The sequence below is a fragment of the Rutilus rutilus genome (assembly GCF_951802725.1).
Source record: "Rutilus rutilus genome assembly, chromosome: 14".
Taxonomy (NCBI): Eukaryota; Metazoa; Chordata; class Actinopteri; order Cypriniformes; family Leuciscidae; genus Rutilus; species Rutilus rutilus.
Window position 1 is genome coordinate 3,894,934 of NC_140219.1, and position 16,065 is coordinate 3,910,998.

The 16,065-nt window shown below is 37.5% G+C and overlaps 1 protein-coding gene across 4 annotated transcripts in view; it reads left to right on the plus strand.

Moving 5' to 3' along the window:
- kcnip1a (Kv channel interacting protein 1 a) overlaps positions 1-16,065 on the plus strand; it is a 64,770-nt gene that overhangs the window by 4,228 nt on the left and 44,477 nt on the right. Inside the window, exon 1 of one of the 4 annotated variants that reach the window (XM_084430587.1) lies at positions 10,440-10,699. The exons of 1 other annotated variant lie outside the window; for it this stretch is intronic. In XM_084430587.1, coding sequence (XP_084286713.1) covers positions 10,609-10,699 — 91 coding nt within the window. In that variant the 5' untranslated portion in view covers positions 10,440-10,608. Of the gene's footprint in view, positions 1-10,439; positions 10,700-16,065 lie in introns of those variants that run through there. 2 more of the 4 variants (XM_084430584.1, XM_084430588.1) reach the window with 2 other exon arrangements.

Genomic DNA, 16,065 nt, shown 5'->3' on the forward strand with positions numbered 1-16,065 from the left:
TACCAAAAAAAAAAAAAAAAAAATCCTGAAACCCCCAAATTTATTGGTGATTGAAAAAATAAAATAAAAATCCCATTGTTTTTGCCTATACATATAATTTCATGTCATTTTATTTTTTAAACAACCGAGTCCTGATGTCCACTACAGAGGACATAGCATAACATATGAGTGTCACTTCTGTGAGTGTCAATATCTTGAAATCTTTGAGAACATTTCTTACTAAACTCAGTGTGACTGAAAGATCAAGAAACACTCAACATGTTCCTTATATCTTACCCATCAGCTCTGTCACTGAATCCAGTTCTCAAGTCCTGCTGGTTTTAATGATTCTCGATTCCCTGCAGAATGAAGAAACTCCCTGATCCTCTTCAGCTTCTCCTTCCTCTCCTCATTCACTTCCAGCTCCTTTACTTTCCATTTCAGCCTGTCTGATGCATGGGATTCATTCTCCACGGTATGGCACGTATTTTATGTTTGATTAAGTGCCCTGGGTTCTGTCACGAGCAGGTTTAGCAGAACTGATCTGGTTTAAATGTGTGTGTTCAAGCAGTCAGTGGGAAAGCCTGTAATCGCGCATTACTTACACTCTATTATCTTACCTTTAAACTCGCAGCTTTTACTCAGTGCCTGTAAACAGCAGGAGGAGGAAGAGTCGAGTTTACACTGACACCTACTGGATGCATTCAGCAATCATACATATTTTAGATATATGTATAGGCTACTCGCTACTGTATACATACCGGTCAAAAGTTTGGAAACATTACTATTTTTAAGAAGTCTCTTCTGCTCAACAAGCCTGCATTTATTTGATCAAAAAAACAAACAAAAAAACAAAAACAAAAAAACAGTAAAATTGTGAAATATTATTAACATTTAAAAGAGCTGTTTTCTTTGTGAATATATAGTAAAATATAATTTATTCCAGTGATCAAAGCTGAATTTTCAGCATCATTACTCCAGTCTTCAGTGTCACATGATCCTTCAGAAATCATTCTAGTATGATGATTTGATGCTCAGTTATTATCAATGTTGGAAACAAACATTTGTTTGTTACAAAATATTTGTATTTTGAATAAATGCTGTTCTTGAAAAATCCTGAAAAAAGTATCTCAGGTTATAAAAGGAAAAAAATTAAGCAGCACAACTGTTTCCAACATTGATAATAAATAAGCATAGTGATTTCTGAAGGATCATGTGACACTGAAGACTGGAGCAATGAGGCTGAAAATTCAGCTTTGATCACAGAGATAAATTATATTTGAACATATATTAAAATAGAAAACCATTTTTAAATTGCAATACTATTTCACAATATTACTGTTTTTTTTAATCAAATAAATCCAGGCTTGATGATCAAAAGAGACAAACATCTTTCAAAAACATTAAAAATATTAAAGTAATGTTTCCAAACTTTTTGACGGTACTATAGTGTGTGTGTGTGTGTGTGTGTGTGTGTGTGTGTGTGTGTGTGTGTGTGTGTGTGCTAATAAATTAAGAATGTTGCCGCTGCTTCGTATATGAGAACATTAATTTAGCTGTTGGGTTATCAAGATAGCATTATTTATTTATTTTTAAAAGTAGCGATGTTTGAGATGATGTATGGCTTCGTGTAGTGTAGATTTCGGTCCTAATTATTGTAAACATTAATCTGTAATCGCAAGCGACAGTGATTGATGCATTCTGACCACCGCTGAGAAAAGTAACAGGGATCACGTGACAACGCCGTCTACGCGCTGCCTCATATACGCCAGAGTAATAACACCTAGACATGTTAATAGAACTGCAGTCTAACGAAATAATTAAAATATGAGAATTATTATTTAGACTCACTCTATCTGACCAATCAGGGGCAACTTTCAGGCCGCCTGTCACGCCCACTCCTCTCATGATACTTCAGAGATGCACTGTTAGCACACGAGTCAGGGAGACAAAGGCTAAAATAAACATTTGACACTGACTGGATTACGCCACGATATAAATTCACTTTTGTGTGCAGAATTCATCATGTCTACCGTAAGTACATGCTTCACATCCCTTCATTGATTGTCAGGTCTGCCTGACTCTGGTGAGAAGCATTTTCACAAGAGGATGCCATAAGTGCATCGCAAGTGCCTGGACAATCTGCATTTTTTGATGAATGAAAAGTTTCGTTTAATTTTTTTAAAGGGCTTCTGTAATTGGGGTTTACATATAAAGTGTGATTGAATGTGTGTTTATTAAAATTCGCTGTAGTGTTGTTGGCGGTGAAATTGCAGCATGTAGTTTCCGAGTCTGCCGCTGGGTGGCAGTGTGTGCTTTTGTGTGATTGAGTGTGATGTTCCCTTTTCAAACACTAGAGGGCGGAAAGTGCGTCATTATTTATAATGACAGGCCAATTAAACCTGACATCTGTTTGACAAGACACTTTAATTAAAAGTGTCTTTTGACATTGCTGTTCAGACCTATGTGGTTATTAGTGGATAGTGCTGTTAAAACATTAATGTTTTTGCGGTTTCCTTTCTTTTTGACAATTGATTTATTTAAAGGGATAGTTCGCCCCAAAATTCTCTCATAATTTACTCAGCCTCATGTTGTTACAAACCTGTCTGAGATTCTGAAGTAGATACTCATAATACCCAGGACACATTGAAATCAAAAAGGAGATCGCGCTTTTGCTGTAACAGCGCCTAAACTTTGGAATAGTTTGCCTAAGAGACGCTGCTACTGTGTGTGTGTGTGTATGAGCGTGCAGGTGTAAAACACATCTGTTTTCAATAGCTTAATCAGTGACAATTTTATTATATGTGTTGCCTACGTGATGTTTCTTTTTCAAATTAGTCCTTTTTCTCTTTTTGTGGTCTGTGTTACATTGAAAAGCACTTTGGTCAACTTGTGTTGTTTTAACTGTGCCATATAAAAAAAGTTGCTATTGCTATTGCTGTATAGATGGTAGCCATTGGCTTCCATAGTAGGAAAAAATATTATGGAAGTCAATGCCTACCGTCAACTGGCTGGTTACCAACATTATTTCCAACAAATATTCCACAACACAGTTTTGGACAGTTAACCCTTTCTTGAGTCCTTTCTGATTTATGAAATTTTCAGTGTAGAATTTTGTTGAGTTAACACTTCGAGTCCTTAACTTCACTATTCCGGTTTGTGAAAGGTTTCACGGTACAGTTTTATTGGTTAACCCTTTCTTGAGTCCTTAACTTCACTATTCTGATTTGTGAAAGGTTTCATGGTAGGCTTACATTTTTTGTCCGTTAACCCTTTCCTAAATCCTTAACTTCACTTTTCTGATTTATGAAATTTTCATGGTACAATTTTGTTCAGTTAAAGGGATACTCCACTTTTTTTGGAAATAGGCTCATTTTACAACTCCCACAGAGTTATAGAAAATCGCAACTTTACATTTTCCGTCGGTCTTAGTACACGATGTAACTACAGAAGAGTCAAGTTTTAAATAGGAAAAATATCGAAACTCTTTGGTCATTTTTTTGAGAGAGATGCTAATGGTCCTGTCCGATTCAATGATCTATGCTAAGCTATGCTAAAAGTGGTACCGCCAGACCCGGAGATCGGCTGAATGGATTCGAAAACGGTAAAACTCAACTGTTTAACTCTGGGGGAGTTGTAAAATGAGCCTATTTCCAAAAAAAGTGGAGTATCCCTTTAACACTTCACTGAGTCCTTAACTTCACTATTCCGATTTGTGAAAGGTTTCACGGTAGGCTTACATTTTTTGTCCGTTAACCCTTTCCTAAATCCTTAACTTCACTTTTCTGATGTATGAAATTTTCACGGTACAATTTTGTTCAGTTAACCCTTTGCTGAGTGTCTAACATTCTGATTTGTGAAAAATGACAAATTTCACAAATAGTGATATATATATATATATATATATATATATATATATATATATATATATAATTATTATATAATAATATGGCCCGATTAGATGACTATTTTTAAACTGAAAGTTTTTGTATTAACGCAGTCTGCATGTATATTGGACATAGATGTTAAACATGAAGAACGTTTATTTTTCACATTCCTGACTATTGAGGAACTTACCAAGGTATTTGCCATGAAAAAAAGTTAAAAATAAATAAATAAAAACCAAGCAGATCAAGATAAAACTGGTGTCTAACTTTTAAAGCTATACGCTTTATATAATTAAGAGTCAGTCTGAAAAAAACCACACTGATTTCAGATCAGAGGATCGCGTCACCTAAATTCACAAATTATGAAGAAGTGTATAAGAAGATATTATTTGCATGTCTGCGACATATCGCACTGCGGATTTATAGCCAAGAAATCTTAATATCAAACCCATCTGCAGTGTTAGGAATCGGATGCAGATTCTGCCAGCTACACTTTCACTGAGATACCCAATTAAATATTAACATTATTTTTTTTAATCATTGTTCAAAGGCGTTTTTCTGATGAGACAGGAGGATGTTAGTATTCAGCGAGTCAGATGTACTTCATTAGGCTATATCTCTGCCTGCAGGGAGTGCTTGTCTTTGAAACAAAAATGGTAATTTGTCATCATTAATGTGATTAATTAAAGTTTGCTGTCAGGGAGGGGTCACATTTTACCTCTCGAGGGATTTAACACAACACTTCACAGCGGTTCTTCCCATGTGTGTGTGTGTCCTGTGAGTCAGATGTTGATTCAGTTCAGTGAATGAATCATCTGACTAATTCACAACATGTATTCATTAAAAGAACCAGTTCGTTCGAGTAAATTGTTTGGGAATCATACTGGACTGGTCACGACTCACACTAATGTTTTTGGTTCATTAAAGGATTAGTTCACTTTCAATTTTTTTTTGTCATCCAAGATATCCATGTCTTTCTTTCTTCAGTCGAAAAGAAATTAAGGTTTTTGAGGAAAACATTCCAGGATTTTTCTCCATATAATGGACTTCAATGGCAACCAACGGTTTAAAGGTTCAAATGTCCGTCTCAATGCAGCTTCAAAGTTTCGACACGATCCCAGTCGAGAAATAAGGGTCTTATCCAGCGAAACGATCGGCCATTTTCAAAAAAATAAATAAAAATAAATATACTTTTTAACCACATATGCTGGTCGTGTATCATCTCTGAGATGCGCCACGCATTGCGTCATCATGTTGGAAAGGTCACGCCATCTAAGTTATTTGTCTGTGTACTCCGGTTCAAAAAGTTAGGGAAGGGTGAAAAATGTCATCTCATTTTCTCCTCCAACTTCAAAATCGTCCAACATCTTTGTTTTCATTTATTAATATAATTTTTTTTATTTTTTTGTGACCTTTCCAACATGATGAGGTAATGCATCTCAGAGATGGTACAAGACGGGCATTTGTGGTTAATATATATATATTTGTGATATATATATATATATATATATATATATATATATATATAAATTTTTAAATGGCCGATCAAAACCCTTATTTCTCAACTGGGATCGTGTCGAGACTTTGAAGCAGCATTGAGACGGACATTTGAACCTTCAAACCGTTGGTTGCCATTGAAGTCCATTATATGGAGAAAAATCCTGGAATGTTTTCCTCAAAAACCTTAATTTCTTTTCGACTGAAGAAAGAAAGACATGGATATCTTGGATGACATCGGGGTGAGTAAATTATCAGCAAAATTTTTTTTGAAAGTGAACTAATCCTTTAAGTAGAACCGACTCATTTGTTTGTGAGTCCGACTACTCTGGACCATGCTTGTATAGTTTTGATTCACTAAAATCTCATAAGAGTTATTTGTTCGTGAATCAGACTCCTCTGATCGTGCTGCATGTTCTCCATTCACTAAAAAGAACCTCTCATGTAAAAGTCAAATTTGTTTGACGTTGATTAAAGCTACAATATGTACGAATTTTGTAATAAAATATCCCAAATTCACTCGCACAGTGTGATATATTTCCTGCAGTTGAGTTGTGTACTTGCAACATCCAAAAAGTTCTCAAAGATTTTTAATTTCAGAGAAATTCCAATTTTAAATAATGTCTCGTCCCGGTTCACTTGTCGCCTGTCAATGACGTAATATCCGCGTTATCCCTGGTTTCCGCTCGTACTGCCACCATAGTAACCATGGTGACAGACGTGGACAACTGCGTTACGTCTAGCGCACGCTCACGCTGTTGTTGTTTCGTTCAAACATTATGGACCAGGGCAAGCAGACTTTGGGACAAAAGGAGAACTAAAACGAGATCAATATCAGCGTGGCGTTTTAGAGATGCCGAGAGCTAGCGTCCACGACTAACTTAAACTCGACAGAGACGCGCAGATGTAGAGGTGAGCTAATGTACATAAAACTAATCAATGTTATACAGCTCAACATGATGAAATGTTAGAATATGATCAGTATGTTACTCTAATGTTGATCTAGCTCACTGCTAGTCTCATACAGACAAGCTAACACACAGAATAACATTATAACGTTCAACACACTCAAATGCAGTTTAGTGTGATCGTGTAGAGCAAGTGAAACAGCGCTGCGTTCCCTCACAAGTTTCATTCGTCTAATAAACTGCCCTGTGTGAGTGTTATTCAGCACTAGCGGGTAAGTTAGTTCGGTAGAATGAAACGTCCTCATCTCTTTATATCCGCGGGACTCGCGTGTGGCGCTGAGATCTGTCTCTCATTAGCACTCGCGTCCTGCTTCATTCCACAGTCATGTTAAACACATCAGTGTATTCACTCATCCATAAACATTATTAGATCCTTCGGCATGACGACAAGATCCATAATTCCGCTTATGCGTCATCAACCTACGTCTTTGTTATTGTAAGAGGTTAGCGACCCCTAGTGGCGGAAAAAATTACATATTGCAGCTTTAAATGCGGTTTATATATCATGCCATTTCTATACAGTATAAAGCGAGTGCAGAACATTTGGAGCTGGGTTTAGTTGCAGTCTTGTTCTAGTGCCCTGATTCTCTACATTTCTGTCTTCACAAACTCTCTGTCATTTGTAGGTGCATTTTGCGTGAGAATGTGTTGTTTTGTGAAGTTGTGATGTACGTTCATAGCCCACGCAGTGTGACAGGACACCCATGCAACCCAACAGCCCTCAGGACAGACTGAAACATTCATTCTCAAAATATCAATATTTCAGTTTGAATTAAATATATATTATAGGGCATAAAATAAAGCTCACATCTGCCTCAGTCCAGAAGATGTTCAAAGCGTGTGTCCGACAGATGATAAATCGTCTTCAGGGGGCGGGGTTTATGTAAATTTTAGGGTTAGTGATGTCACTAACCCGGGATGAATGTGGTGTAGTCTCTACCAGCCGTTTGTTGTAGTCCTTAAAAAGCGATTTCTTTAAAAGCAAATATCTCCCTTTGCTTTGAACTTTGAGCGTCGTAACTTTGCAGATGTTGTTTATGATCAAACAGCAACATTACACACTAACTAAAGTTAGAAAAGTCAAATCATAATCAACCACCCCTTTAAAGTCCACTAATTATAGTCTAACGGATATACAGAGAACAGACTTGTGCAAAGCAGACAAGCTGTTCTCAAGTGTATAATTTTATTTTCATTATTTTCAAACTGTTCTTTCACCCGGGTTTCATCCACAGTGTCTATCTTTGGTCTGTGTTGAGTTTTGCTCTGAACACAACTGAGATAAACTTGAAACAACATCAATAAACCCAATGGCAAAGTGAGATTTTAGTTCTCAAAAAACTATCAAACACAGTCTTTGCTTTGATGCTTTGCTCATATTGTTTTGTCTCAGCCTTAGACAGATCATTCCCATATTTTTTTTTTATGCATATTGCACAAAATGGCTACATCTCAAAAGCTACAAACAAAATCAGTCAATGGATTTGACAAAGTCTGAGAGGTTTTGTTTGAGGCACGTATTAAAGTAAATGAGAATCTTTAGCACAATTGAAGGTTTTGGTTTTGTTTTCATTTCTGTGAAGTAATTATTACTTTTGGACCGACAGAAATTTAAGTTTTCACATTTTATCCTTTTCCCCTTCTAAGTTCTTTGGTGTTTTTTTGTTGTTGAGTCAATTCACGTTATATAGTTTTGATGTTAAAGGAGCCGTATGTAAGATTGTGGCCAAAACTGGTACTGCAATCACTTTCAAATTACTGTAGAGCGATGTATCCCCTCCCCCTCCCCCCTGACTCGAGGTTGCCAGATAGGCTGCAGAATCCAGCACGAACGTTTGTAGCTACAGCTGTGGTAACTAGAGCTGAGCTGGCAACCCGGATGCCGAAACACTACTGACTTCGTGATTGGTAGATAGGTGGAAGGTAGAGCATCAGGCCAAAACACAGCATGACAACATCAACATCAGTTGAGGGCTGCAACTTCACCTTTTAAATGACAATATCCTGGCCGGACTACTGTTGTCAGTGATATAAGTATTTGAAATGAACATGATTTCTTAATGTCTAGTGACATATCAGGGCCATTTTATGATTAATTGAAATACATTTCTTACATACTGCTCCTTTAATTTATATTGCTTTATTCAAAATGCTTTAAAAAAGCTTTATAATAATAAACATAAAAACCAGTTGTTATGGTATAGCTTAAACTATTATAAATTTTTAATTGTTAATTGTAATAAAACTGAAATAAAAGAAAAATATAAATATTAGATTTTGTATATAAATACAAAAATTATAAATGTTGCCTTGTCAACTAACTACACTAAAATAAGTTTATGTTGAGGTACTGATATTACTAAAACTGGAATAAAAGTAAATTAAAGTTAAATAGAAATAGAAATAACAAATAAATTATAAAAATGGTAAAAGCACATACAATTATTAAAACTAACATTTTAATTAAAATATAAAAATAAAGGTAAATCAAAATATGAAATATTAAAACAGTATGTAAATAATACAATGTAACAAAATTAAATAAAGTACAATTAGCTTGCCTATGTAAGTCAATTCAACTTAAATGATATTAAACTGACTAAAAATTAGATGAATCTGGTAAAATCTATAAAATAAACTTATTTTGCTGATATATGTCATCATGACTTATTCATTTTAAGAGTCACAAAGTCTTTTAATTTCAGGAATCAGTCATTTTATTTATAATTACTACTTCAATTTCAACTGTAAAGCGGCTCAGCAGAAGATTACAGTCATTAAGTTAAATTATTCAAGTACAGCTAAATCAAATTTTACTGGATGGTATATGTGTGTGTGTGTGTGTGTGTGTGTGTGTGCAACATTTGTAAAACCAAAAATCTTTTGTGACAAGTGTAGTTTTTTCAGTTTTCGGACAATTAAGGCAAGAGACACTACAGTCAAAACAATATTTTTTTTCGTGATCAATTGTAAGATTTGGGGCTATTTTGCTTCTATAACATGTCTAAAACATCCAAAATACACATTTAAGTGTTTAGTTTGTTACACTTATCTATTTGCATCTGTACTTTTCAATTATAATACAAATACACTTCAATTATATTCGGAAGTTTTTTTTACTTTGGATTTGATCATGTATTATTCGCCTGATTTTTATAGAATATTTTATTCCTAAAAACATGGTGAATTATTATAAAAAAAAAATTTTCAGGCTGTTGACAGTATTTTCTGATTCAAAAATCCCCAAAACCACTCAGTAAAAACTCTAATATGTCAACAGAATAAAACGAGATTTTTTAACCTGCCGTTTCCCAATGTTCAAATATATGTTCAAATGTATGCAAATTAGTGCATATTTAATTAGATTATGCATCATTTACACATTTAAACATACCCTTTCCGAAAACTTGTAACCTTAAAGGTGTTATAAGCGATTTCTTAGAAATGCTGTTGAAAGTGGATCGAACCGAGCGCCGAAACACACTTGCAGCCAATCAACTGTAAGGGGCGTGTCTTCTCATCAGGGGGGAGGTGCCTGTGTTGCATAGCATGTTCTTGAATTTGGGGGCGGAGCTATCAAAAAAGGGGTGTGATTCTTTTGGGTATGGGCGTGTTTGCTTTGGTGAATTGAAATATCAACAGCGTTTCTCAGAAATTGCTTACTGCACCTTTAATATACTGTTATTAATGACCTGAGGAAGTATCTATTCGTTTCAATTGTTATATTCACATTCTGTTGCCTTAATCCGCTGGAGAAGCTTCATGTTGAGCCCTGCGAAATGAACGAATATTGAGAGATGTGTTTTTTACTTTTGTCTAAAAGGTTGGGTTGTTGTTTCTGCTTTAGGATGACGACACACACGCTGAAACGCACACCAGAATCGCTTCCTCTGTTCTTTATTCCTCTGCCAGAGAGTTTCTGTCTCCTGAGGTTTTTCTCATTCCCTGGTCGTCGTCATCCTCTTCCTTTTTGAAATTAACTCTCTCTCGCACTCTTTCTATTTCTCTCCAGGGTGGGAGAACGAGAGAGAGAGAGAGAGAGAGAGAGAGAGAAAGAGATTTGGACGGACAGAAAGAGAGAAAGATTAATATGCATTGATGGAGGAGGATAGAGAAAAGAGGAGTGTGTGTGTGAGAGAGAGAGAGAGAGAGAGAGAGAGAGAGAGAGAGAGGGAGGAAGGATCTATGATGTGAGCGCAGACACACACACACACACACACGCTGAAGTACCGTCAACAAACACACGTTTCGCTCTGATCTGAGCGAGTTGCTGTCTCATGCTACAGGTGTGTGTAGCCACAGACGCAGTTATGGGTCTCATCATGGGAACCTTCTCCATGCAGGGCAAACAGGACAACTATCGCAAAGGTAAGCGGACTGTGCATGTGTGTGCAGTCAAATCTAACTATGCTTTCTACATTTTTTTTTTTTTTTCACATGGAAAACTTGCTGGTATGATGCTAGGGCTTTGTTTTGGGGTTGCTAAGGTGTTTTTTAGTACGTTGCTGTGTGGTTGCTAGGTGGTTGGTAACTGCGTCTCTGTGATCTTCTGGTCATGATTTCTGGGTTCCTCCGATTGTGTGTCTGTGGGATTTTTTTTTCCCACCTGTTTCAATTTTGTTGGTTTGATGATATGCAATAAATAAAACGCGAAGTGCATTAGCCTTTACAAACAAACGTGAATGAGAGAGAAAATGCTTTTGTCCTCTTCTTTAGTAGGAGTTTGTTTGTGTGTCTTCAGGGTAAAACAATGGTTATTCATGAATGTTATTCATTCATAGATCTCTCTCTCTCTCCTCTCTCTCTCTCTCTTGCACGCGCGTTCACGGTCTCTATGGGAGATGAGATGTTCCCGGATGAGACGTTGTGTAAATACACAATGAGCTGATGGTCTATGAAAGGTTATGGTATTCAATCTAGCATTTAATCACCCGCTATCTGTGTGTGTGTGTGTGTGTGTGTGTGTGTGTGCGTGTGCGTGTGCGTGCCTTGATGAAAATCAGAAATTATAGGCTACAGACCGTATGCGCCACAGAAACCAGCGTGCAGCCATCTTCACAATTTTGTGTTTGAACTTCTGGTAGCTCTTTATAGCATCGCTGTCAAAGAGTAATTAGCTGATGAAGTGGATTAACTTATTGTAGAGTTAATGAAAGTTATCATGAGTATTGAAATGCTTGATGTGGATGTCATAAATGTAAGTAGACCGGGGAGATTTTAAAACAAGCGATTCATTAATAAATCCGTAAGATCTTACCTTCATGCGGTGGAAACACAAACCGGAAGACGAGCGCAGCGCTGAAAAGGGGCGGAGCTACAGAAGATCTATGAGGTTTATGTGAGGACTGGATTAAAATAAAAAGTGTATATATATATATATATATATATATATATATATATATATATATATATATATATATATGTGTGTGTATAAACCTTTTGCCACACCTGCCAATGGCCAGTGACTTAAGAAAATGTACCGGCCATAAATATTTTTTGCTGGCCGAACTACTAGCCTAACTAATATACATATTTAAAACATTATTAAAGAGAAGTAAACAGTCAGTAATGAAATAAGACTAAACATCCTTATTAGCCTAATTAATCCTTCTTAAAGTTACAAATTTGCTCAGTCAAGAGCAGTCAGTGATTTTTGTGTATGTATGTGTGTGTGTGTGTGTGTGTGTGTGTGTGTGTGTGTGTGTGTGTGTGTGAAAATAATGGAACCAAATGTAATGTGTTGTGTTGTTCTCATACAGTATAGCTTAAAGTTTGAGATTAGAGTTTGAGATTGAAAGCTGTATTTAAAGGTGCTGTATGTAATGTTTTTTACTCTACTAAATCATAAAAATACCATAATATGTTTGCAGATATTTAGGAAAAATACTTCTACAGCCAGTTATTTTATTTATTATTTTACACGTTCCGTGTTGTCAGTTGGTTTTTGTTTTGGTCTGTGTGACTCCGCCCACTGCCAGTTCAGCCAATAGTATTTCGTCACCCCGGGATGCCAGTTGGCAGGAAACACAGCGTATCGCAGCCATGGAAACGAGCAAACAAACTGGGTCAGAGATTGCAGATTCCACACAACCTAAAAAGCCTCGATATCCGTCTAAAAATCTCTATGATCGAGAGCATATTAAAACGCGGATAAATCAACCCATTAACTTACAGTCTGTAAGTCTCCTCGGCTTTCGTTGTCAATTGCGCTCGTTCCTGTTGCGTGTCCTCAAACTGGCAACCCGCGTGAGCGTCGAGTCTGAGGAGGCGGGGGAAACAACGATTTGGACTGCAGTACCCATTTCGACCACTAGCTGTCATTCTTACAGACTGCACCTTTAATTGTGACCTTTTAAATGGTCGTTTACATACAATCGCAGACCAGAGTGGATTGAATGATGTCCGTATGAACAGTCAGTCTTCATCTCTAACTCCGTAATGAATGTAACCATAGCAACATATTTCCAAAGAGAATGTAAGTGGCACCTTCTTTTACGAAACTTTTTGCACTGATGCTATGGTGTTCTGGGTGGTTGCCAGGGTGTTGCTATGTGGTTGCTATAGCGTGCAACAGTGCCCGTCCCCTTTTTCAGCGGGACACTGTTTCCGGTAGTTTTCTTTTTCTTTTTAATCATTATTTACAAATGCTGATTATGTTTAAAAACAATATATTTTACGTTTATTACAAAATATGCATAATGGATACAAACATTTCAGTATTTTGAGAGTCATTCGCAGTGCTTCATGGGAGTGGGCGGAGCCAAAGAGCTATTTTATAGCTTTTTTTCGACTCTCTGATTGGTGTAAGCGTACACTTGTAGGTTTCAGGTAGTTGCTTTGATAACTGGATGTGTGTGTTGGTCATTGAGTGTGTATGACGTTCACCACGGATCTGAGACTGTGGGCTGCATTAGCATTCAGATCACTGTCGGGATCCAGACACACACTGGTCTGTGCTGTGGGATTACATGTTTATCCACCACTAATAACTAATGGCTGGAATAAATAAATTCTAGATTACTATCTGTCAGTATAAGTCACACTAATGAAGCACTTTTGGCCCGGGGCTCCGTGTCGAGGAATATTGGCTCCATTTGTTCAGATTCCTTTAAATGAAGCATAAGTATTTCATGGGTGTGTGTGCATGTGCCTGTGTGTGTGTGGGTGCGTGTGAGTGTGTGTGCGTGTGTCTGTGTGTGCGTTTGTTTGTGTGTGTGTGTGTACCTGTCTGTGTGTGTACCTGTCTATTTGTGTGTGCGTGCGTGCGTTGCGTGTGTGTGCCTGTGTGTATGTGCCTCTATGTGTACCACTGCCTATGTGTGTGTGCATGTGTTTGTGTGTGTGCGTTTGTTTGTGTGTGTGTGTGTACCTGTGTATTTGTGTGCGTGCGTGTGTGTGTGCCTGTGTGTATGTGCCTCTGTGTACCACTGCCTATGTATGTGTGCATGTGTTTGTGTGTGCGTTTGTTTGTGTGTGTCTGTGTGTGTGTGTGTGTGTGTGTGTGTGTGTGTGTATACCTGTCTGTGTGTGCCTGTGTATTTGTATGTGCGTGCGTGCGTTGTGTGTGTGCGTGCCTGTGTGTATGTGCCTCTGTACCACTGCCTATGTGTGTGTGCATGTGTTTGTGTCTGTGTGTGTGTGTGTTTACCTGTCTACGTGTGCCTGTGTGTGCTTGTGTATTTGTGTGGGTGTGTGTGTGTGTGTGCATGCGTGCGTGCCTTGTGTATGTGCCTGTATAGTACCACTGCCTATGTGTGTGAGGGAGTTTGTGCCTGTGTGTGTGCGCGCCTGTGTGTCTGCCTGTGTGTGTGTGTGTGTGCCTACGTGTGCGTGCTTGTCTGTGTGTGTGTTAGTGAGTGTGTGTGTGTGTGTTGCTTATCTTCAATTCACACAGACAAAGCCACTTAGCAGCTTTTGATTTAACCCTATGATGCATAAATAATTAAACCACAAAGGTATATAATATAATATTTAATTTTACTTGAATATCAAGAATATAATACATGCCAAAGTGATGAATTTTGAGTTACACATCTGTCCACTGTAATAGAAAATAAAGTTAATATTGCATAGGTTGGTAATGCATGTTGAATTATGTTGTTGTGAATAAAAAAACACAATCCAATGGTGTATATACAGTAGAGGACAGGGTCAGATGTCATGGTTTGTGGTGGTTTTTGGATGCAACATCACAGCATGAATGGCTCAAATTGGCTCATTAATAAGTGGACGGGCATCAGGTACTGAAGCTGTAGCACATGTTTTTCCCTCCCACTGGAAGTCTAATCTCTGCATCAGCGGATCGCTGTAAACACACGCCCAGAGCCCAATATAAACACTTGCCAAATGTTAAATGAAGGTAAAAATGAGTTTTGGTAGGTGAATAAAACAGCTGAGAACGTCATCAGAAACAGCAACAGTAGGTGTTTTAAACCAAACTATAATGATTGTTTGACCAATTAAAATGTAACCACTTACTAAAAAAAGTCATGTTTCATATTTAGCCACCAAAATTAAAACTTGTGGATTAAAATCACAGTGGCCCTCATTTATCAAAAGTGCGTACACCAAATTTCCAGCGTACACCTGGCGTACACCCAAAACCACGGTGACTTTGAGATTTATCAATATGGACGTTGGCATACGGCACGCTGAAATCCTACGCCAGCTCACGAGGTGGTGTACGCACGTTTTGAGTGCGGGAATGCGCAGAAAAACTATTCCTAACACCACAAAACGCACTGACAAACTAAAAGATATGATATATTATGACCCACTGTAAAAAAACAACAACATAGTAATTATAAACTTCAGTGTTTATTTTTATGCAACATGGACTTCAATGTTTAATTTGTGTGACTTTACCAAAGCATTTGAATTGTAGGCATATATGTATTCCTTCAGTTGCGAGCCTGTGCGCTTTACCTGACGTTTCAAGCCTGGTTTATACTTTCGCCTGGCTCCGCAGCGCGAGTCTCCGCAGACTGCGCGCGCACCTCCCCAAACGGACGAGGCGTTTATACTCGACGCGATCGCCGTTGTATATTCTTTGAAACGATGGTTAGGCCAGGGTTAGGCCCGGCAGGTGTGCACGGACTGGGTTCAGTAATGAAAGGCTTTCAATGACCAAAAAATAATTCAGACTGACAAAATAATAAAAATGACATTCTTCTTTTAAATAATAATAATAATACAAATAATAATAATAACGACATTCTTCTTCTAAATAACAATAAGCGTCATTAATAATAAAAATCTAGAAATCAATTTTGTTTCTTTCCACTTCCCTGGTTTCGCTTTCTCTTTCTCAAAGAAGTTTCTCTTCTTTGCCGTCTTCCGTGTGTCCATGGCGTAAAATGAGGGCGTGGGGGGAGCGGAGACTTGAATATATAGGGGCGTGTTATTCTAATGACGATCGTTTTCAGCCGCGGCATTTATCAAGCGCAGGTATTGCGTACACCTGGATTTCAAAGGTACGCACAGCTTCATAAATCAGGCGATGAGAGGAGTGTAAGCATAATCTTACGCCAATATATACGCCCGTTTCTACGCAAGAATGATAAATGAGGGCCAGTGTGTTCAGGTTTTGTAACTGGTGCGGTTTCACTGCTATAATGCTGTTCGTATGACCGCTGCTGTTTTTCCCTAATATGCATTAAAAATAAGTAAATAATCACATTGTTATAGTGTTTTTTTAAACTAAAAATAAATTGATAAATCAAAAACCATACTTG